At 39.6% G+C, this 22,274-nt stretch overlaps 1 protein-coding gene across 4 annotated transcripts in view; it reads right to left on the bottom strand.

Moving 5' to 3' along the window:
* The window catches only part of LOC119780497 (dynamin binding protein), a 72,423-nt gene that overhangs the window by 19,134 nt on the left and 31,015 nt on the right, over positions 1-22,274 (bottom strand). For 3 of the 4 annotated variants that reach the window (XM_038280561.1, XM_038280562.1, XM_038280563.1), the window contains exon 4: positions 18,173-20,377. In XM_038280561.1, the coding sequence (XP_038136489.1) occupies positions 18,173-20,377 (2,205 nt within the window). Of the gene's footprint in view, positions 1-5,522; positions 7,390-18,172; positions 20,378-22,274 lie in introns of those variants that run through there. The other variant, XM_038280564.1, reaches the window with a different exon arrangement.

Here is a 22,274-nt window from a genome sequence, read left to right as displayed (position 1 = left end):
ACAGTAGTGTATAGGATTTCCTAATAGCGCCCCCATGCGCGCTCACGATTCTACGGAAGCCGGCAGACCAAACCGGAAGAAAGTGCGCATTCAGCGTCTGCTCTGCCGATAATGCAAGCGTAGAAGAAGAAATGTGCTGTTTACCTGTGCAAAGAAAGAAACAACGAAAGAAAAATGTCTGAGGACTTCAGTGTTGAGGAAGAGCATGAGTTCTTTGCCGAGCTGAATGCGCTGGTTTGGTCTGCCGGCTTCCGTAGAATCGTGAGCGCGCATGGGGGCGCTATTAGGAAATCCTATACACTACTGTTTAGGCTCTAAAACGTTCTAAATGACTTCGTTTCGAGTAAATTCTGGATGCTACCCACTCAGGACACTTGGATTACATTGGACGAGCAGTATGGAGGAATATTGACAAGTTTTTGTGGACTTTTGTGGACCTTTCTGTCTCGGGCGCCATAGACCTCCATTATTTGAATGTCAGCAGACAGCAAGAAGTCTCCCAGATCTCCAGATGCATTTGAGATATCAAAAAAGTACTCCAGAGTGTTGTTCAGCATGGAGGTGAGTAGAAAATGAAGGCTAATCATGTTTTGGGTGTACTATTCCTTTAAGGAGATTTTTCCACAAGTGAATCAAACATGTCCCTGTCAATATCACTCCTGAACTGCATTTTAAATGCCCATGTCACAATGATTTACCATTTGAATGATCAAACTAAACAAAACTTAAACAAATTAACTTATTGGAAGTAAAAATAGATTAAAATAAATTAACAATGTTAGAATTATAGGGCCTTGAAATTTCTAAAGTATTTTTTTTATCTGCAAAAATATTCTTACAGGTTAGATGTTACAAAAAGTGCCACAACTCCCACTTGATTAAATCAATTTAAGTCAATCAAACTAAAGGAAACTACTAATGGCTTGAGATAACAGTGCAAGAAAATCTAGCATCCACGCATGCTATGACAATTTTACTCCTTATATAGTGCCTAAACCTTACGTAAAAGGCAAGAGTTATTACCTAGAGTAAAAAAATCATCTAATGTCAATTCATTTTATATTTTGAAAAAAATCTAAGTTGATTTGTAGATATAGATACTTATATAATACCCAATAACCTGCCCCTACAAATAACCTTTAACATTAGAAGTGATGTAATTTAACTGACTGAGTAAACTTAGCCTTATCTACATGAAACTAGTCCTTAAAGGCAAACTCCACATGCAGACTCCAGTGTTTTCCCACAGTACATAAAACAAATGACAGATAACATTACTGTTGTTTCATGCTGGTACAAGTCATATCAAAAAAAGACAGGCACAAAGAACTGTAAAAAATGTCTTGGTTGCTGTACCTGAGAATAGGTTTAAATTTTAGGTGATATCTTCCCAGAAAAGTGAACTGAAGTTAAAAAACAAAAATTGTAAAAAAAAAACAACGTTTTTTTAGCAGGCTTTATCCCTTTGATAAGCATCATACTCTGGATGACTGCTAATTTGTTTTATTTTTAAGTTCAGTCTATTTGGCTATTATTTGTAAATACATTTTTTGTGTATGTTTTAAAGAAAGGATACTGTGGAGAACTCAGGTGTAGTTCTACATCTTATTAACCTGGGACTGCTCCAATTGAATCTGTTCAATTCAAGCTGATTGGGGGAAAGTGACATCAAATGCCCACCTCACAAAGTTTGGTTTTCCTCAATCAGTGAAACGGATGTAATAGGAGCAGACGCCATGAGAAACCCCAATCAATGAAATGTTTACACTTTTTGTTATTCTTTTAGGGATTAAATAGTGGATTCTGACAACACAGATATGTAAACATCAGCTATGCATAGGTCCTACTATGCTGCCATATTTATTTTGGTTTGGCTGTATGGTCTGCAGCTCCTGCTTTCATAGCAGCTATGTATCCTGCCTTAAACCATAATACTGTAACATACTGTCCAACTCATTCTGGCTTTAAGCAGGAGTGGTACAATATGGATTCTGGTGTGTTTGTGAATGCACAAATACCGCTAGAATTCAACTTGCAGGCCTAAGAGCACTCAGAAGAAAAATAAAACTTTGACATGTAAGACAAATATTGCATGCATTGTGAAAATACCCTTCGGTGCAAAAGAAAAGTCTATTTAATATTTTTTGTATTCATCTAAACTGTATTTTTTTTTTATATGTATTTCAGAGTCCTCATGAATTTTTCAGGCAGAATCAACTCTCCACCTTTCTTTAATGTACAGTAACACTTTAGTCTTTACGGCTCAGAGGAACTAATTAACTTAACATTCATGTCTTTGGACATGCGAACCGGCATCCTTTTAAACATGATTCAAACCCATTATCTTCTTCCTCATTTAGATTAAACCTGATCTCCATTATTCTAACCAAACAGAGTCTGAAATTTATTAAAGCTTTATCGATTTAAGAAAAACTAAACTGTGTGTTTCTGCCTTTTTTGATATAATGATCTGTTAAGAATAAAACGATAACAACATTAGATTAGAACTGCTGAAACTTGGACTAAATTATTCCACACTGATTATGGATCCTTAAATAGTTTGAAATTTTGTTCACCTTCACTGTGCTGATGGAAAAAAGGTCCACCTTTTTTCCTGCCAATTGTTCACATCTTGTCTTGGAAACCAAGCATTTTCCGGTGTCACGTCTCATAAGCTGGGTGTATCGTAAAACCCCAGAAATCTAGATATGTGTTGATATTTATAACAAAAAAAATTGCTGAGGAACCCATAACTTAAAGGACTGGGACAAAACTAAAAAAGGTGATCTTGTTTGACATGTTTGATCTCTGTCGGCCTGTAGTGAGATATAATGCCTCTGGAGCATTGCTATCAGACAATTTGAGATTCTGTCCAAAGATTTCCTGTTTTAGCTCCCAGCTAATCAACTGAACCTCACAATCCTGATGTCCACCAATGGCAGCGGCTACCCAGGGATTACAGTGGAAAACAGTGCACCAGCTGTCAGATCACCGATCGGTGACGACACGTCGATCACGTGCAGGGGCTCAAACTCTTCCATTGCACCATTTAAGCATTTGCTCAAAGTTTGACAAATAAAAATTTTATTTGATCAGATTTTAAATTATTTAACAAGGTAATGTTTGTTAAGATACTAAACATATGAAACTGTACTACGAGACAAATAAAGGTTTTATATCATATGCTAGTTCTTTGGAAATAAATTAACAAGAGGTAAATTATTAATTGTCATGTTAGGAGAGGAACAGCATACTTGTGCAATGTCTGTACTGCTTTTTTTTTTTTTTGAGAAACTATGCAACAAATGTGAATATTTTCAAATTTGCAAAAGCACCACCTGCACACTTATTTGACAGGGGAAAATAATGTATTACCATCTGATATTTACAAAACTATAAACTATTAAGGAGAAGAGGAAAAACGTATGATTTAAAAGAGAAAACAGGGTTAGGATAGATGCATTCAAGTTAGCAAAAACCCGAACTTCACTTCAATGTCACTGCATCAAATTCGAGGCCCAATAAGTTCTGCAACAGGATGGTCTAATGTTATTTGCTCTACAATTTAATGTTTCCGTCAGAGCAAACCCCTGACTGAGCTGAAACTGTTTAACAAGATTAAAGGATGACGAGACACTGCACAGGCAAGCGTGCATGCACGCCTCTATGTGATTTGAAAGATGCCGTCAGTTCTTGAATTAAGCCTTACAAAGGCTAACTAGTGCACACACACACACAGTTCTGGTCTCGTGCTGCAGCGAAGGAGTCAGGTCAGTGCTTTACACTGCCTGGCACCAGACAGACCCCCACCATCCACTCACCATGCTGACGCTAGGGATTAATACTTAGACTGATGAAAGAAGTGTGTGGTGGAGGCTAAAGAGTGGCCTGAGCATGTTAGTGTGTGTGTGTGACTTGTGTAGGTTTCTAGGTAACTGGGGGAGGGGGTCATGGGGCGCCACCTGCTTCTTCTCAGACACAACAATGTGATCCAGGGAAGTGATCCTTTGTCTTTGTCCAAGTCCCAAACTGCAAAACTCTCCTGCAATGAGTTTTCTTGAGTGAAACTCACACTGAAGAACCTTCTTCTAAGTTTATTATGTTCCTAAATCCTTAACTTTACCAGGTTTAATCATATCTTCAGGTCATAATGAGATATGTTTGCAACACTTTAGAATTTAAAATACGTTTATTTTACCTGTTTATTATTAGGTTTGAATTAAAGAAAGTCATGCTGAAATGTAAATAAAAATGTAACGCAAACAAAGTAAAAATTTAACGGTTCTATCCTTTATGATACTTGGCCACCGCAGATTTAAATTTCTAATTCATTTTCTTCTCTCTTTAATAGCATAACACTACCTGACTACTGAGCGCAGGTAGCAAATATGATGTCTTGTTTATGTTTTATCTAGACCAAAGCTCTTCAATTCCCATCCTTGAGATACAGTCCTGTATGTTTTAGATGTTTTCCTGCTTCCATACATCTGAAATACCTCCTCAGTATAATGTCAAGCTCCCCTGAGTTTGTGCAAATTATTATTTAACTCAGGTGTGTTGACGCAGAGACAGATCTAAAGGCTGCAGGACGCCTGACCTGGAATAAGTCAACTAGGTTCTACACAGTAAAAAAAAAGTCTTGAGTATAGGAGAAATATCAAATTAAAAGTTTTTTACATGACCAGAGGGAAAATTGTGGAGAGCATCTCCCCAACCCCAACTAACTAAGAGAGGGAAATAGAGTTACAGATGTCTGTGACAGCTGACAGCTTTGTATGTCACTTTATTTGGACTTTATATCTGAGTCTAATGGCACTCATTTCTCAGTAACTTTGTTTTAAAAGAACCTACCAAACTCCCCTAAATCCATATGGTATATAAGGTGCAAAGAATTAGCATTCCACTGCTGTATAAAACTAGTTTTCAGTGTCTCTCAGGGGAAATGCAATAAAAGGCTGACCTTTCAGACATAAAATAACTGAACAGACTAGTTACATGCGCACATAGCCCGAGTTATTCAGAGCACGGTGATAAGGTAGAAAGCCACGGATGCAAAGAATGACAGAAAACAAAAACTAAGGACCCGCCAAACCTGTTCTGCAGGTTCTTACAAAATACCTGACAGCTCACTTTCTACTGACAAGGGCGATACTCACACACCCACACCTTTTCTGAAGGGGTATTAATGGCGTGTGGCTTGTCAGCATTCTGAAGCCCCCCAGTATTGATTAGAGGAGCATCTCTGGAGGTCACAATGAACAAGAATGTGATTGCTAGAACTGTCAATCTGATCTGCCCTGTATTATTTAATTAAAAATCACAATGGATCTTATAAAACATTTAACTTCTGTCTTAAAACTACCATTTAAATTATAATATGATGGTGTAAGTTAGATCCTTTGGAGAATTAGCTCCCAACTCTACCCTTGAATCTTACAAAGTCGGCATAAATATAAACAGCAAACATGTTGTGCAAATACAGGATATAGTCTTCTCTCACATGACAACACAATTGTGTTTACCTTTCTTCTGTTTCCTGGTGGTGGCAAACTGTGAATTTCGCAGTGAGCTTGGAGCCGTCTTCCTGTAAAAGCTGTTCCTGTCCAAGGAACCCATGTATACGGCCTTGTGACACTTTTTTGAACCAACGCTGCCAGCACTCGACTCGTACCCCCTTTCCTGCTCAGTGCTGTGACAATTGTTGATTGAATCCTCAAAAGAGTGTGTTTCCATTAGTGCAATATTCTCATTCTGCTGCTCAACCCATTTTTCACAGTGTGTCATACGGTCATTTTTAGGATATTCCTCATGATCTGGATCCACAGATATTGAACGCAGGTTTCTAAGTCTGCCTCTCGCTTGGGTGTGAGGATGCTCTCCTTCTCTTCGTTCATACCGGTCTTCATATTTCTGGTCATAGTAGTCTTCTCCTCTCCTATCACAGTCCTCTCTTGCTTTGTAGTCCTTTCGTCTGCCATAATGTTCATCTCTTCTATCATCTTCGGAATGTCTGTATCTGTCATTGCGATCCCTTTCCCTATATTCCCAGTGATCCTCAGCTTCAGAGTCATACTGGGCCCTTCTTTTACTTCTGTGCATGTCCTCAGCCCTCCGGTCATAGTCCTTTTCTCTGGGTTCATATCGATCGTCTGCATGACGTTCAGAACGATGGTTCCTAGATTTTTTCTCTTCATAGTAACAGTCCTCTTCTCTATGTCGGTAATGGTATTTTTCTCTTGAGCGATATCTGTCCTTGGAGTCATAATGATCCCGATCTCGTTCTTCATAGTAATCTCTGTCCCTTTGACTGTCTCTGTGGACGTATTTATCTTTACGATCATTGTAGTCTTCATATTGGCTTTTGTAACCGTCACACTCTCTGGAATCATGTTTACGGTGTTTCCTTGTGTCATAATACTTTTCCCCCCTTTCGTCGTAGTGGTCTTTGTATTTCCTGTCATAACGATCTCTATCCCTGTTTCTGTCCCTGTGCTCTTCAGAGTCTCTTTGCCTCCTGCGGTCATACCGCTCAGAGTAATGTTCATTTTCTCTGTCCCAGTAGTCCCTTGCTCCTCTCTCCTCCTCTTCCATTTGTCCATAACCTTCCTGAGTCCTGAAGTCATTACTGTCTATTTCTTGAGGCACGTCATGCTGGAGGTTGTAATCATCCTCAGGACCTTGGTAAAAACAATGCTTACCCTTCCATTCAGATATCCTTAAGTCCAGGTGGCCATCCTCAGAACGAGGATGGTAGTAAACATCATGTCCAAGAGGCCTCTGCTGGTGGAAGATGTTGGCTTGTCCAGCATGGGCCTGGTTTTCCCATTGTACTGGCCATGGAGCTTGCACATGTACTGGAGGCGGTGTAGGAACACCTAATGGAACCATCATCCCACCATGTACTGGCATATGTCCGGCTGGAGCTGGACTTGGAACAAAAACTGGTCCTTGTGGTGGCCCAGGAGGAGGGACTCCATATATATGATGTCCAACCTGTTGCTGCTGAAGCTGCAGCTGATGTAGCTGTTGCATGTGTTGCAGGTGGGCCATCCGCTCCCTTTCTCTTGCCCACCCAGCATCCCCGAGCTCCTCCACGCTCTTCCCTCTTCTCAATGGGACGCCAGCTGCTTGGTTCCACTCCCCTGGACCAAACATGACTGGGTTCCCATAAACAACCGGACTCTTCATGGCTCTTGTTTAAAAATCAGCCAACCCAGGGCTGATGAGTTCTCTTTCCAAAATCCTGCATTCCATAACAAAGCGCTGTGGGAGACTCCACCTGGTGAGCATATTGTTTGCGACTCTCCAGCTTGTTTTCCTGTGTCTCCTCTTCACTTGCCTCAGCAGGACTGCCAAGACCAAGCACCTCCCAGCTCTCAGAGCAATTGAAACCTACCCTCCCACTTCTATCAGAGCGAATAAAGTACAGAGGGGTGAGTGTAGAGTTACAGAAGGAGGAGCCTTGCGGGGTTAATGATTCAGATGAGTCACATGGGATAAGGATTAGCCCAGCGGCCACTCCCATTGTCCCAACTAACTCAGACCTGTGTTTTCAACAGAGGTTTGTGTCTACAGAGTTTCTTTAATGGATAATGTGGACAAATCTCTAACCATATATTGCTAGAACCGCATCAACTGTTTGCATGGAATAATTTTGCATATTTTATTATAGTGATTAAACTTTCTTTGCTACCCTGTTGCTGTTATATTCAGCAGTTTATTAATCCACTATCTCACTGGGCATGCTGTCGGTTCTTTCTTTTATAGTTTTTTTTTTATCTTGAGCTCTATGGCTTGACTTTGTCCAGCATGCAAAAATAATTATTTTAAGGGTATGTATTATAAATCATGGAGAGCCAATCAGTGCAGAGAGTAGATTTGTTTAAAAAGGCACAGATTGATTATGACATGCAGCCAGTGAAAAAGTAGCTGTGGGCATGTACAATGAACTATTGTTGGAGACTGTTCCTACTTTCAAAGAGACACAATCTTTTAGTGTGAGAAAAAACTGGATCCTATTCATAAGGGTAGAGTATAATATGGCCCGCCCCCCTCCTCTTCATCTCTGGGTGAAAGAAGCAGGAAAAGAAAGGATGGTTTTAAAGGACACAAATATATCCAGTTCACACCAACGCAAGGGCCTAATTACATCTCAAACACCAATGCAAGTGTGCATTAGTGTTTGAGATGTAATTAGGCCCAAAAACGAATTCTTTAAATGAAAATCATATTTGAGATTTGTATAGTTTCAATGTTAAACATAAAACAATAAAATATAAAAAAGATTACAGGTGCTGGTCATAAAATTAGAATATCATGAAAAAGTAGATTGATTTCAGTAATTCCATTTAAAAAGTGAAACTTGTATATTATATTCATACATTACATACAAACTCATATATTTCAGATGTTTATTTTGTTTAATTTTGATGATTACAAATGAAAACAAATGAAAATCTCAAATTCATCATATCAGAAAATTAGAATATTACTGAAGACCAATAAAAACAAAGGATTTATAGAAATGTTGGCCAACTGAAAAGTATGAACATGAAAAGTATGAGCATGTACAGCACTCAGTATTTAGTTGGGCCTCCTTTGGCCTGTATTACTGCAGCAATGCGGCGTGGCATGGAGTCGATCAGTCTGTGGCACTGCTCAGGTGTTATGATAGCCCAGGTTGCTCTAATAGTGGCTTTTAGCTCTTCTGAATTGTTGGGTCTGGTGTATTGCATCTTCTTCTTCACAATACCCCATAGATTTTCTATGGGGTTAAGGTCAGGAGAGTTTGCTGGCCAATTAAGAACAGGGATACCATGGTCCTTCAACCAGGTACTGGTAGCTTTGGCACTGTGTGCAGGTGCCAAGTCCTGTTGGAAAATGAAATCTGCATCTCCAAAAAGTTGGTCAGCTGCAGGAAGCATGAAGTGCTCTAAAACTTCCTGGTATGTGGCTGCGTTGACCCTGGACCTCAGAAAACACAATGGACCAACACCAGCAGATGACATGGCACCCCAAACCATCACTGACTGTGGAAACTTTACACTGGACTTCAAGCAATGTGGATGAAGTGCCTCTCTTCTTTTCCTCCAGACTCTGGGACCTTGATTTCCAAAGGAAATGCAAAATTTACTTTCATCAGAGAACATGACTTTGGACCACTCACCAGCAGTCCAGTCCTGTTTCTCTTTAGACGCTTCTGACGCTGTCTGTGGTTCAAGATTGGCTTGACACAAGGAATGCGACAGCAGAAACCCATGTCTTTCATACGTCTGTGTGTGGTGGTTCTTGAAGCACTCACTCCAGCTGCAGTCCACTCTTTGTGAATCTCCCCCACATTTTTGAATGGGTTTTGTTTCACAATCCTCTCCAGGGTGCGGTTATCTCTCTTGCTTGAACACTTTTTTCGACCACATCTTTTCCTTCCCTTCGCCTCTCTATTAATGTGCTTGGACACTGAGCTCTGTGAACAGCCAGCCTCTTTAGCGATGACCTTTTGTGTCTTGCCCTCCTTGTGCAAGGTGTCGATGGTCGTCTTTTGGACAACTGTCAAGTCAGCAGTCTTCCCCATGATTGTGTAGCCTATAGAACTAGACTGAAAGACCATTTAAAGGCTTTTGCAGGTGGTTTGAGTTAATTAGCTGATTAGAGTGTGGTACCAGGGGCCATCAATTTTGAACCTTTTTACAATATTCTAATTTTCTGATATGATGAATTTGAGATTTTCATTTGTTGTCATTTGTAATCATCAAAATTAAACAAAATAAACATCTGAAATATATGAGTTTGTATGTAATGTATGAATATAATATACAAGTTTCACTTTTTAAATGGAATTACTGAAATCAATCTACTTTTTCATGATATTCTAATTTTATGACCAGCACCTGTATATAAAATATGCTGTTTATTTAAACTCCAATTTGATATGATGGGTTACTAACTGAATATATTCTTAAGAAACTAAAATAGCAAATAAAACCAAACAAATCTAGCAAAACAAACCATGAACATAAACCAGAATACAATCAAATTTAATTTAAGGGATAATTACTGCAAATAAAGTTTCTTGCAAAGTATGCACACAATTTAACATTTTTTTTGTTTGTTTACTCAACAGAGACAGAGGGGCTTAACGGCGGTAAGAGAAAGGTGGGTGGATAGATGTAGAATGGGCCAAAATGTTAGCACATTGATGTGGAAAGCAGGTGAAGACGTCCCCTAAAAGCTGTAATTACTGTGATAGGTTGGTCTACAAAGCATTAGGAAAACATGGCTGAATACTAATGCACAACAGAATTTCAGAAACTTTATGTATTGTTCCCCTGCTTCACAATTAGGCACTGCTGTGTGTTTGTCTTTCATATAAAATCCCATCAAAGACACAGCGGTTTGTTTTTGTGGTCAGGTAAAATGGGGTGGGAATACTCTTCCAAGGGACACAATGCGTGAACTCTAAGCTGAACTAATAAGAACTCACGTTAAGAATAAGTAAGAGAAAACTGGACAGGATCTCTTTTCAAATAAACCTGCCTAATTATCAGTGTTCACATCTCAGCTTTCAACCAAACAACGAGACCGAAACTCTGTGTTTGTGTCCGTGTCTCAAGGATTGGAATGTCAACTACAACATTCCTCTTATGTTGCTGTGTTTGCTTATGCACCTCAGGCTCTCCAGGACCTGGTCAACATTCATTTTATTAAGTAAACCTGAGGCATTGTTATGATCAAGCATCTGGCTACTAACTGTCCAAGGAATAAGTGAAAAACAAAACTGAGTTAAGTGTTACAGAATTATTTGTTGGCAGGTTCAGAGTAACAGAGGGTTGGATAGAAACAAAAAGAGGTGGAGAGACAAAGTTGTGCCAAATTACAAGAAGCAGAGAGTGAAGGCAAAACACATTTTAAACTAAGATGCCAACAATGATAGAATAATATGGAGGTAAATATGGGAAAGAAGCTTAGACTGGAAGATGAATTATGTTCCCAACAAAGAGCTGTTCAAAAGACATTCACTTAAATGTTTAATTATCTAAACAAAGTCATTATAAACATATCTAGGAGATAATCACCAGATAATCACTGGAAACAATGACTGTGTATAAATGGAACAGAATCAGCAGTTTTAAGTGGAAATGCAACTAATTGCAAGTTCTTGCAAAGTAGCCCAACATTAGAGTTGGGTAGTTCATAAACATCAGAATTCTAGACATCACCGAAGCACTGAGGAAGCCTCCACTGCTTTCAAATCATCAATAAGGCAAAGTCATGGGTAAGCAGAGAAGATGTGAACAGCTTGTAAGATCTTTCAATACATCGTGATTGGCTAATTCTTAGCCAATAAAAACACATAATGTAGCAACCTCTTCAGAGGTTTTCAGCAGCACTAATCTAAAAGTCTCTACCTAGTCTTACTAGTGCAATGCAGCTTTTAAATTTGTTTTAAAATCTAACAGATCCAAGGGTCAAACCTCACCTGTCCTTCCTGTAATGAATTGTCTACAGATGACAATGCGTACGGCCTTGCATTGTACAGCGTTTACTGAAAAAGAATTGTATGCCCTTTTTTGTTTACCCTGGAAACTTTGCTCAAATGTTAAAAATTTCACAAGCAGCAGATTGTGGAGTTGGAAAAAATTCAGTTTTTGACCGACCAACCACATCAACCAATCAGAGAAGCTGATCTGGGAGCTGGCAGGGAGACAGACACAGCACTGTTAATGCAGATTTCTATGATCACTCCACTGACAGTTTATTAATGCCTCAATCAACCTAAACATTGAAACCTGCCGGCAAAATATGTTCGCTTTTATTATCCTGGTGTCTGCAGTTTGTACAATATACCTGAAAAACACTAACATCTACTTCCAGCCACCACAAACACCCCCAAGAGGCGACTGGGCCTGAGGCAGCTGCTGCTGGATTGCCAGTGACAGCGCACCGCTGGCAGGATCAGTTTAGTAGCTTTTATTCGTCCCAGTATGGGCAATTTTTGTGCAGTAGTAGTACACAATTCACACACACATTCACAATTCACACATAGAAACACAAGAAACAGACAAAAAAATATATATATTTTATTATATATATATATATTATATACTCATGCAACATATGACTATCTGCACATATGGGAGTCTGTGCACCTCCAACCATGGAATATTTTAAAGCAGGATCATAATCTTTATGAACTAACTGCGCAGATGAAGCTTTAGGTGGACTTTCTCGCATAAATATATATATTAAAACTACTTTTTACCCACTGATCCCAGCAAATATAGCAAAGCCACTCTCCGCCATTGAACACAGGAGCAGCAATACCATCAGATTAATCTGGACACACTTTATTAGACGCGCTTCAGGAGTGTCAAAGATGCTCTTGAGGCTTGTCTGACCTTAATATGTTCAAGCATCAAAAATAAAGCAGCAGAAGCTTTTTTCCAGCGCAAATCACAGCGTGAACGTAGCATTACACTTTCTGATTGTATGAATTAACCTATGAAACATTATATTGTATCTAAAAATGATCTCGTATCTTCCTTATGAAATTTCCACTTCTAGCCAAGCACTTTGCTCTATTCCACCTCAAAATGCAGGAAATAGCATTTCAGAGAGTCATTTATGAAAAGATTTTCTGGGGGAGGATAACCCCGGAGCCCCCTATGCCACGACAAGCCTAAAGATGAGAAAAATGTGTAATTTAGGGACTCAAAGAAATCTGCAATTTGTTTTTCTGAATTTTGCTGATATTCCTGTGAACCCAATATTGTGCATTTTCTCATCTCGTCAGCTGGATGCATCGTTAAGCCCCTACAAAATTGATTGACGAACCACTATGTCCATTAATCATTCAAGAATTATCCAATTCAAAAAATAAAAACAACTTTACACAAAAAGAACATTTTCTTTAATATATGTGTCAATGTCAATCAAATAGGTCTTATTAAACTGAGTATAATAAAAGCTACTGTTAAAAATTAACTAGACCCACCTTTGATCTTTCTGAACCCAGGAAGTACTTCAACTGTAATATTCCAAGCTAAAACATATAAAAACAATAGGAGTACAATGTCATTCATAAATGGATATGGTTTCACAGACTATAAAAGTTATTTTTTTTAAAGAACTGCATGGATCTAACCCTTAGAAAGTAATTTTTGTCTACCAAAAGCAAATTATCCCAACCCTTTCAGCTCTTTTTAGAACTTTGAACTACAGGGTATGTGATAGGCAGGGTGCAGTTTGAGTTACTCTCTGCTTTATGACAATGCACATCCATTGTACCTCAGACGTCACATATGAAAGAAACACACCCTGGCCTATTACAGTAAGGCACGGAAAATCACTCTGAATGCAAGTGAATGTGTGCTGAGGTATTGTGGATGTAGTGCAACAAGTTTTTCCAACCAAGCTCAGAGGAGATTTGTTGATATGTACACACCTGTGATCACTGAATATGAAAGGAAAACAAAGTCTGTTTTCCCTGCTGCAAGCTGTAGAGTCCAAGCTTCTGTGTCTGAATTAACAGTTCAAACACTTCACAATTTGCAAATCCTAACAAAATCTTTAACGTATTTCCACATCTAACAGGGTTGCAAAGACATCAAAGAAGACAGGAGACTGGATATGGGTTTTACTCTGGTAAAAAAAAGGGCCACAAAGATCTTTGTGGTGAGATAAATGAATGGAATCTGAGGTATGTGTATGACTGATTATTAAATGCACTCCTATCTAACGTGACCAGTTCCTGCCTTTAAGGTATTTTGTTATGAAAGCTCAATGTTGGTGAGTAAACCTGGAAAGACAGGACGTATTTTTATCATCCCACGATATTTATACATTTAGTTAAATCAGTCTCCCAAACAACACTTTAGGGCTGGGTATATTCGCAAAAGTCCTGAATCGATTCGATTTTGATTCATACAGTTCTAAATAGATTAATTTCGATTTGATCTATTTTTACAATAATGAAAGTGGGTCAACTGTGTTTCAAATACTCATGTACTTTAATTTTTCCTGTCACATTAAACACAAAGCGCAAACTTGTAAATCAGACAGTTTAAACTTGAGATGTGAACAAAACTGTCTCAAAAGCGCAAAATTGTTTGTGAAAAATGAAAAAGTGAAGCTTCACTCGAGCAAGCAGACGTGACACAGCAGGGACACAGCAGACATGCATGAGCTGCATTATCTTCAATGCACAAACCATATTTGCAGCGTTTTCTGTAACAACTACAGGGTGGTTGCTGGTCAGCCCCCATTTGTTAATGTCTTCAGTCAACCTAACGGCTATATTTGCAGCTGTCTGGCTTGAAGTCATCTTTGGTGCATCTTTCCCGCTCATTTGAATGTCAACGTCACACACATCACTATAAAACTAATTAATCTCATTCTCTAGACATCGATTTTGCAAAAATGTAAAGGAATCGATCCAAAATCGATTAAATTGATTTTTTTTTACCCAGCCCTAGAACACTTTATTTTGTAATTCAAGAAATGTATGTGAAATTGAAAATGTTACACTCTTACTGTTTTCATGATAATTGAGTTAAAAAGGATTCAATTCAAAAGAAGCTGTGTCTTTGCCATTACAACAGCTGCAGCTAAATGCATGTTTATCTGCATGCATGCAGAGAGAGAATATGTCCCCTCATCCTAACCAATAAATAGCTCAACTAGTTTGGAGTGTAAATGTTAAGCTGTGTTCCCCTAACTAACAGAGTTACTGTAAAAATGACTTATATTGAACTTTTTCTTTAAAATAAAAAATTACTCCTGCAGTAAGTATTTCTTTAAGTGCCTTTTCTTTCCTCTTTCCTCCCTAACTTGTATTTGGTTGCGCATGACGACCATTCATGCTGATCCGGATTCAGTAGGAGGTTTCTACCTCATCACTCCGTGCTGCCTCAGGTGACGGAATTGCTGAAAAGTTAATATATATAAAAAAGTAAATCCCTTTATTGTCCCACAATAGGGAAATTCATTCTCTGTATTTGACCCATCCCCTTGGCGAGCAGTTGGCTTCCATTCTGTGGAGCCCGGGGAGCAGTGTGGGGTTAAAGGTTTTGCTAAGGAACCCAGTTTGGTGGGCTGTGGGAAACGAACCGGATACTTGCACGCTTCTCAGAGCACAAGCGCACTACTTTAACCTACTATTCCAACACTAATGACTCAATGCAGTCAATTTGGCTTATTTTGATAGAAAAACTTTTGCTTTTTCGCATTATAAACTGTATTTAAATTGCACCATATTGCATTGGAACTGACATGAAATCTATCAGATAGGACTGTTTTATTACATATTTCTAAATAAAAATTTGGATTAGTCTGTCACTAATTTTAGAGGTTGTGAAAACTGCTCCAATAAACAATATCATTGCAGCCATTATTGGAGCCATAATATTTGTCCTCGAGTGCCACTGTCCTGTAGCTTTTGCATGCATCCCTTCTTCAAAACAACTGAAACAAATACATATTTAATGACCAGTCCTCTGCTAAACTTACCAAGTAATTTGGTCTTTTGTTTCAGGTACGTTGCAGCAAGGGTGAAGGAATGCATGGCAAAGCTGCAGGTCAGTGGCACTTGAGGACGGACTTTGCCTTCCCCTGTCAAACAATATACTAAGATCTAGACCAACAGAGAAATTTTCATACAGAAATTTTTTTAAACATTAAATAGAAAGAAGAAGCCAAATATCGCAAATGAAAAGCATGGCATGGCAACATAACATATTATATTTCATTGCTTGGCATTATATTATTTAGAGCTTTTTGATATTTTTAAACTGAGGATGGCTAACAGTTCTTAGCTTCACACGTGACTTTGTGAAAATTTGTGATAATATAGAACCAGAACACTTTAGCAGATACACTTTATAAATCCAGAAGTGATAACTCCAGCAAATGTTTATATTTTCAGATAAAGCCATTATTCTACTACAGGGGTCTTGAACATTTTCCAAGCCAAGGACCCCCAAACTGGTGGTAAAATGGAGCAGGGACCCCCAAATTATATATATTGTATCAAATTGTGATATCAAACTGGTCCTATAGTCACTCTATTACATATGGAGTCGTGTAAAGAAAGTAATTTCACCCTGGGATTATTAATGTATCTCTGATTCTGATATGGATTCCTGGTTGATGGGACAGGTGTTGTGAATGAAATGGTGCCCAGCTTGAAAGAGCTCCTGTGTGTCTCTGAATGTGTGCATTGAGGACTGAAAGACAACTTCTGCCTCCATTTATCTGTTGACTGCAGTGTGTTGAATTCCTGTTAATGTGTATTTAAAGGCATTTCAATTGGTGGAAAAAATTGCAGTGCGGAATGTAAAATAAAAGTCTAATCAGCCAAAATTTACCTCCGTGGACCCCTAGGGGTCGCGGACCCCCTGTTGAAGACCTATGCTCTACTATATATTAGTTGATAACCACTGTACACAGATGATAATTCCTGAGGAACATTTGAAGCATCCAAAATGTATATTCAACAATTTTTTTATTAAAAGAGATCAAAACAGACACCATTCTCTGACCATTGCCAGCTTCTGTCCATTTTTGTACCTAACCAGGGAATTTGCTCAAAATAACTCGAAGAGGAAACCTGTTAAGTACCAGTGTCTTATTTCCAGATTCTTTCTATTGCTATATTAAGTTTTCCCTTCAACAACCCTAAATTCACCTGCAGGTAGTAGTGAAAATACCATAAACTAAAATTAAATTTAACTCATTTTCATTTGCACAGAGTGATTTATCCCATTATGTGAAATCCGATAGATCTACATGTGAGATTAGGGTGTACCCTTTTGCATTTTTGTGTTGTAAATACTCGATTTAGCATTGACAATCAAGTATTTTCTTTAAGTTTAAAGCTACAGTGTGTAATTTTTAGCGACATCTAACGTCCAGACTGCAGACCACAGCAACATGAACATCTCCCCCCACCTCTTCTCCCCCCCAACAGTACAGCGAGCGTTACGGGACAAAATGTCTTCCACGACGTCTGCATCACCTACCTTCTCAAATGATGAGGTTTGTTTACATAGATAATTTTACAGATAGTATTCTCAGGCATAATACTGCCATCTATTGTTCAGTACCGTCTCAGTTCATCTCTCTCAACTTGCCGTAGTTACTTTCGAGCGTAATGGGCGATCTCGCAATCGCTAGTTTGTTGGCTCTGCGCTGCCGTAGCGCAAAGATGTCTGCCTCCATGGCTGCGAGACCCGCTCCTATGTAATTATAAATAACTAATTCTAAGGCAACGCAAATATTAAAGGAATAGTACACCCAAAACATGATTAGCCTTCATTTTCTACTCACCCCCATGCTGAACAACACTCTGGAGTATTTTTTTGCTATCTCAAATGCATCTGGAGATGGCATCTGGTGTATAGGATTTCCTGAAAGCGCGAGCCTGCACGTTCACGACGCTACAGAAACCGCGTCAGACCAAACCGGATGAAAGTGCGCATTCAGCTCGGCAAAGAACTCATGCTCTTCCTCAACACTGAAGTTCTCAGACATTTTTCTTTCGTTGTTTCTTTCTTTGCACAGGTAAACAGCACATTTCTTCTTCTACGCTTGCATTATTGGCAGAGCAGACGCTGAATGCGCACTTTCATCTGGTTTGGTCGCGCTTTCAGGAAATCCTATACACTACTGTTTATGCTCTAAAAACATTCTAAATGACTTCGTTTCGAGTAAATTCTGGATGCTACCCACTCAGGACACTTGGAATACATTGGACGAGCAGTATGGAGGAATATTGACACATTTTTTGTGGACTTTTATGGACCTTTCTGTCTCGGGCACCGTAGACCTCCATTATTTGAATGTCAGCAGACAGCAAGAAGCCTCCCAGATCTCCAGATGCATTTGAGATATCAAAAAAGTACTCCAGAGTGTTGTTCAGCATGGGGGTGAGTAGAAAATGAAGGCTAATCATGTTTTGGGTGTACTATTCCTTTAAGGTTAAGAGGCTGAGCTCGTAGATGATGATAAATAACATAGTTATGTATAATATATTAGATTTCTGACTGTATATCCCTGTAATTATTACACACTGTAGCTTTAAATTCAACATAAAGGGATTTAAATCAAAGAAAGTGAAATACTTGATTAAAAAATGTCCTGATCCTTCCCTTACTCTTAAACCACCATGCAGTCTTACCTTGCAGGTGCTGCTGCTCCAAGGCCAGAGTCTCCAACATGTAGTTGCAGAACTCCAGATTCTCCAAGGTCTGCATTCGTGCTGCCTCATCTTCATCCTCCTCCAACATTACTCTTAGTTCCTCTGCAGTCTGAGCATATTCCTCCATATCATGCTCCACCTCCTGGAGCCGTGCGAGTACATGGTAGCTTTCCTCCCTGTCCTTCTGTCTCTCACTTTCTGCCTCCATCTCTCTGTTCAGGTTTTGCTCTGTATCCTGTGGGGTTTCGCGTTCATGGGCCGCTGTGGGGTCCGGCTGCACCTCATCAGGGTCATTGGTGGCGGTTTCGTCAAAGGCGTAAGAGGTGGGGCTGTTTGTTCTGGGGCCACAGGGTGGATAGGGGGCATTTTGTCTCATTGAGCGAGGAGGGGGACGAGGAGCAGGACGAGTTGGTCTGTACCCAGACGGGGGTGGTGGCCGCTGGACTCGAGGACGGGGAGGGGGTGGCCGAAGGGTTCTGCGTCTTTCCAATGAGGAAGTTGTAGGGTTTGAAAGGCTGGAGGAGCCTTGGATGATGTCATTTTCGTTGCTGTAGCCCAGGATAGAAAAGTGCCGGGAGACTCTGGATTGCTGGTTTAGATCAGCTGGGGGTGAAGTATCTCTAAAAGCAGCAGAACTCATATTGGTGTCACTATAAGAAGTAGTCAAGCTTTTCTCAAACTCATAAAGCTGCTGCGTAAGCTTAGATTCTAGATCACAGGCTGATGTTTCCAAAGATTCCAAGGTGATGGATGTCGGGAGTATTCCATTAGGACCTCGAGTCTTATTGGAATTTGAGGGTCCAACTGCACTCTGGTTTATGTCAGAATCGCTAATACTCTCAATGCAAGTGAGTCTTTGTTGTTTATGACTTTCTATAGTTGCATGCAATGTTTGGCCAAGACAAGGAGTTTTATTATTAGTGGAGTTAATATCTGCTGGCACTCTTTGGAGATACATCTTGTCTTTTGACCAACCAGGCTGACCGCTATTAAGACTCTGAGATCGTTTTGGTTGTAATGGTCTGCGGTTACTGTTTTTATAGTCGGCCTGATTCCAATCGGACTTAGGTGTAACCTGTTGCCCAGAACGATGTGGAGGTAGGCTGAGCCGAGGAGGTAGTCTAGGCCTTGGCGGAGGGATAGATCTGGGTCTCTCAGGAGGCCTGTGAGGTGGCTGGACAGGTCTATGCGGCTGTGAAGGAGGTCTTTTGCTCACTTCATTCTGCTCCTTTGTATTAGTCTCAGCTGCAGCATTGTTATATTCATGTAGGAAACTTTGCTCATCTGTCCTCTCAAAGTAGTCCAAGTCCCAAACAGTATGATCCTCATACACCGCAAATTCAGATGGATTTTCTGACCTATTGGAAATTATATGGATCGAGTTTTTTTCAGTGCCTCCATTCTCTTTCTCTTCTTCATTTCTTTCCTCTACAGTTTTCTGTTCATTTTCTTTCATTTTAATGAAAAGATGAGGAAAAATTCCACGCTGCCCTCGCAGTTCTCCTTCCAACCAACCGTCTTCCAAAGTGTTAACAATACGAATGCGATCTCCCACATTAAAGTCCAATTCACCGGGCTCTATGGCCCGAAACTCATATAGCGCAATTCCATACAGACCATCCTCATGCTCCTCCTCCTCATGCTCTTCCTCTACGATAATTTCCTGTTGTTGTTCTTGTTCTTTATCAAGAAAAACCTCCTCCTCTTCCATAACTTCCTCTTCAGTACCCTCTCCAGCAACATAAGCATCCTTGTAAATTACCTGGTGAGTGTCTTCATTTAAATACTGGCCATCGTCTGGGACTTGAGGAGACCGTAGAGGACCAAGAAGTTCAACAAACCCTTCAGGAAATATGCCCCTCTGGCCATCTAATTCGCCCTGAAACCAGCCTGGCTCAGGAAGTCCTGTGATGATGATCAAGTCACCCTCACGGAAGTCAAGCTCTTCATTGAGCTGCGCATGGAGGTTCATAAGAGCCCGGGCCTGGCCTAATGCATAAGATGGGAGCTCTGAAGCATGAGCCTGAGCTGAACGGTCTGATAGCTGCCTCGATCGCCCAGAGAGGTTCAGCTCCTTTACACATGACACAGGAAAGAGACCACGGAGACCCCAAGCGTTGCAGCCTCGTTGCCAGGAATCCCCATGGGTCTTGGGCCCTCCAGTCTCTCCCACAACGACATCACCTAGAGATATACAAAGAGTAGAGGTTAATCTATAAATATGAACGCAGCCAAATGATATATTGATCAAGAAACATCTACTGTGATACAGTGCTTTGGAAAAGTGTTCATACTGCTAAAGGTTTCAACGTTGTTTCTAGGGGTGTGCACGGAGAATCGAAACTCAAATGGAACCAGGATAAGCATTGCAGTTTTCCTGGACTTGTTTCAATTTATAATGTGATTTTTTTTTGTTTCAATAACCAGTCCACTCAATGAAATAAGCTGCCAAAAAAACAGCAAAGAAGAATCTGAGCTCCATCGAGTGTCTGTGCGGTAGCGCATGAATGTGTGGCAGAATTTTAATGGAGGAAATACCAGTGTGTTCAGTGCTTCAAATGATTGAAATTATGTCCAACCCTAGTTATGTCACATAACAATGACAAGCTTTAATGGGGTTGTTTTTAGTCATTATCATTTATCCATCCATTTTCTCCCGCATATTCCTTTTAGGGTCGCAGTGGGGCCGGTGCCTATCACCGGCAGTCTATGGGCAAGAAGCTGGAACACCCTGGGGAGGTCGCCAGTCTGTTGCAAGACAACGCAGAGACTCACAAAACCCACAACCATGCACAAACACACTCAAACATATGACAATTTAGAGAAGCCATTTACCTAACAGTCATGTTTTAGGGCTATGGGAGGAAGCTGGAGTACCAGGAGAGAACCTATTTTTGCACGGGGAGAACATGCAGAAAGACACCAGGCCAGTAATTGAACACAGAATCCTCTTGTTGCAAGGCAACTGTGCTACCCACTGCATCACCGTGCAGCCCATAATTATTCTTTTCCTAAATATAATCTTGACAAACTGAGGTTAATTTGTATTACTCTGAGGTTTTTGTAGCTCTTTGGAAACATTTCAGTTCAATGAGATTAAGAGTGTCTATAAATTTCATTTTTCAAGAATTCTAACTAATGACTACTTTCATCTAAACAGTTTTATATAAAGGTGCTGGCTTTAATTTGATGCTGGTGTCGGTACAGACACCAGCACCTTCTATTAGTTTTCTTTATAGGAATCATTCTGTGAACAGCTCCACTCTTTTTACTATAATCTCCAAGTCCCCCGTGATTCTTTTGAAAATCATCCTGATGCGATTTCTGTGTTTCAATGGGTACAGGTGGGCGTGGAGCAGCCACAAAGCAGTTTTTCGTGTGTGAGGAACCCACAGCCCTCAAATAAAAAAGTTCTATCTTTATCTCATTAGACAAAATCTATTTCTTTCAAATGGGTTGTAGAAAATTGCGAATGGCTTTTTTCCAACTCTGTCTTTTTCCAGTCTTTCAATTTGTTTAAATTTGTGTAATTCATGCATAATAGTTTTCATTATATATAGTCCCCCAAATTGTTGTTATAAAGCTTCATTATTTTTTTCTTCATTTATTTATTTTTAGGGAACAACTCTAATTTAGAATGACAATCTGGCCAAGAGGCAGCATGCAAGGTAGTTACAAATTCAGAACTAAAAAAACACAAAACACAATTAAAAGAAAAGTAAAACACAACACCTATACATACAGATCGCAATGTGTATTTAAAACAATTGCAATTAGTTGAGAGTGAAATTATCTTTAAACACTGATTATCATGAACTCCTATAGAGTTACAATAGACCTCTTCACACATCTAATCTGATCATTACTTTTTATGATGCTGATTGTTAACTAAATTCCTCTAATAAACCTTTGAAACCCTCAAAGAATTGCTGGATTACAACTTTTGATTTAATCTACAAGCAGAAACGTGTATGTTTTCGACATGCATACATGGGTTCTCCTAAATTATTCTGACTCTCAGGTTAAATGGTCCCCCTAACATTTCCCAGATCTAAGTGTGTTCATGTGCATGGTTGTCTGT

This window comes from Cyprinodon tularosa, unplaced genomic scaffold, assembly GCF_016077235.1.
Source record: "Cyprinodon tularosa strain WSP-4 unplaced genomic scaffold, ASM1607723v1 ctg161, whole genome shotgun sequence".
NCBI classification, from domain to species: domain Eukaryota; kingdom Metazoa; phylum Chordata; class Actinopteri; order Cyprinodontiformes; family Cyprinodontidae; genus Cyprinodon; species Cyprinodon tularosa.
The sequence above is the reverse complement of the archived record's forward strand: the minus strand, read 5'-3'. Positions and strand labels throughout refer to the sequence as shown.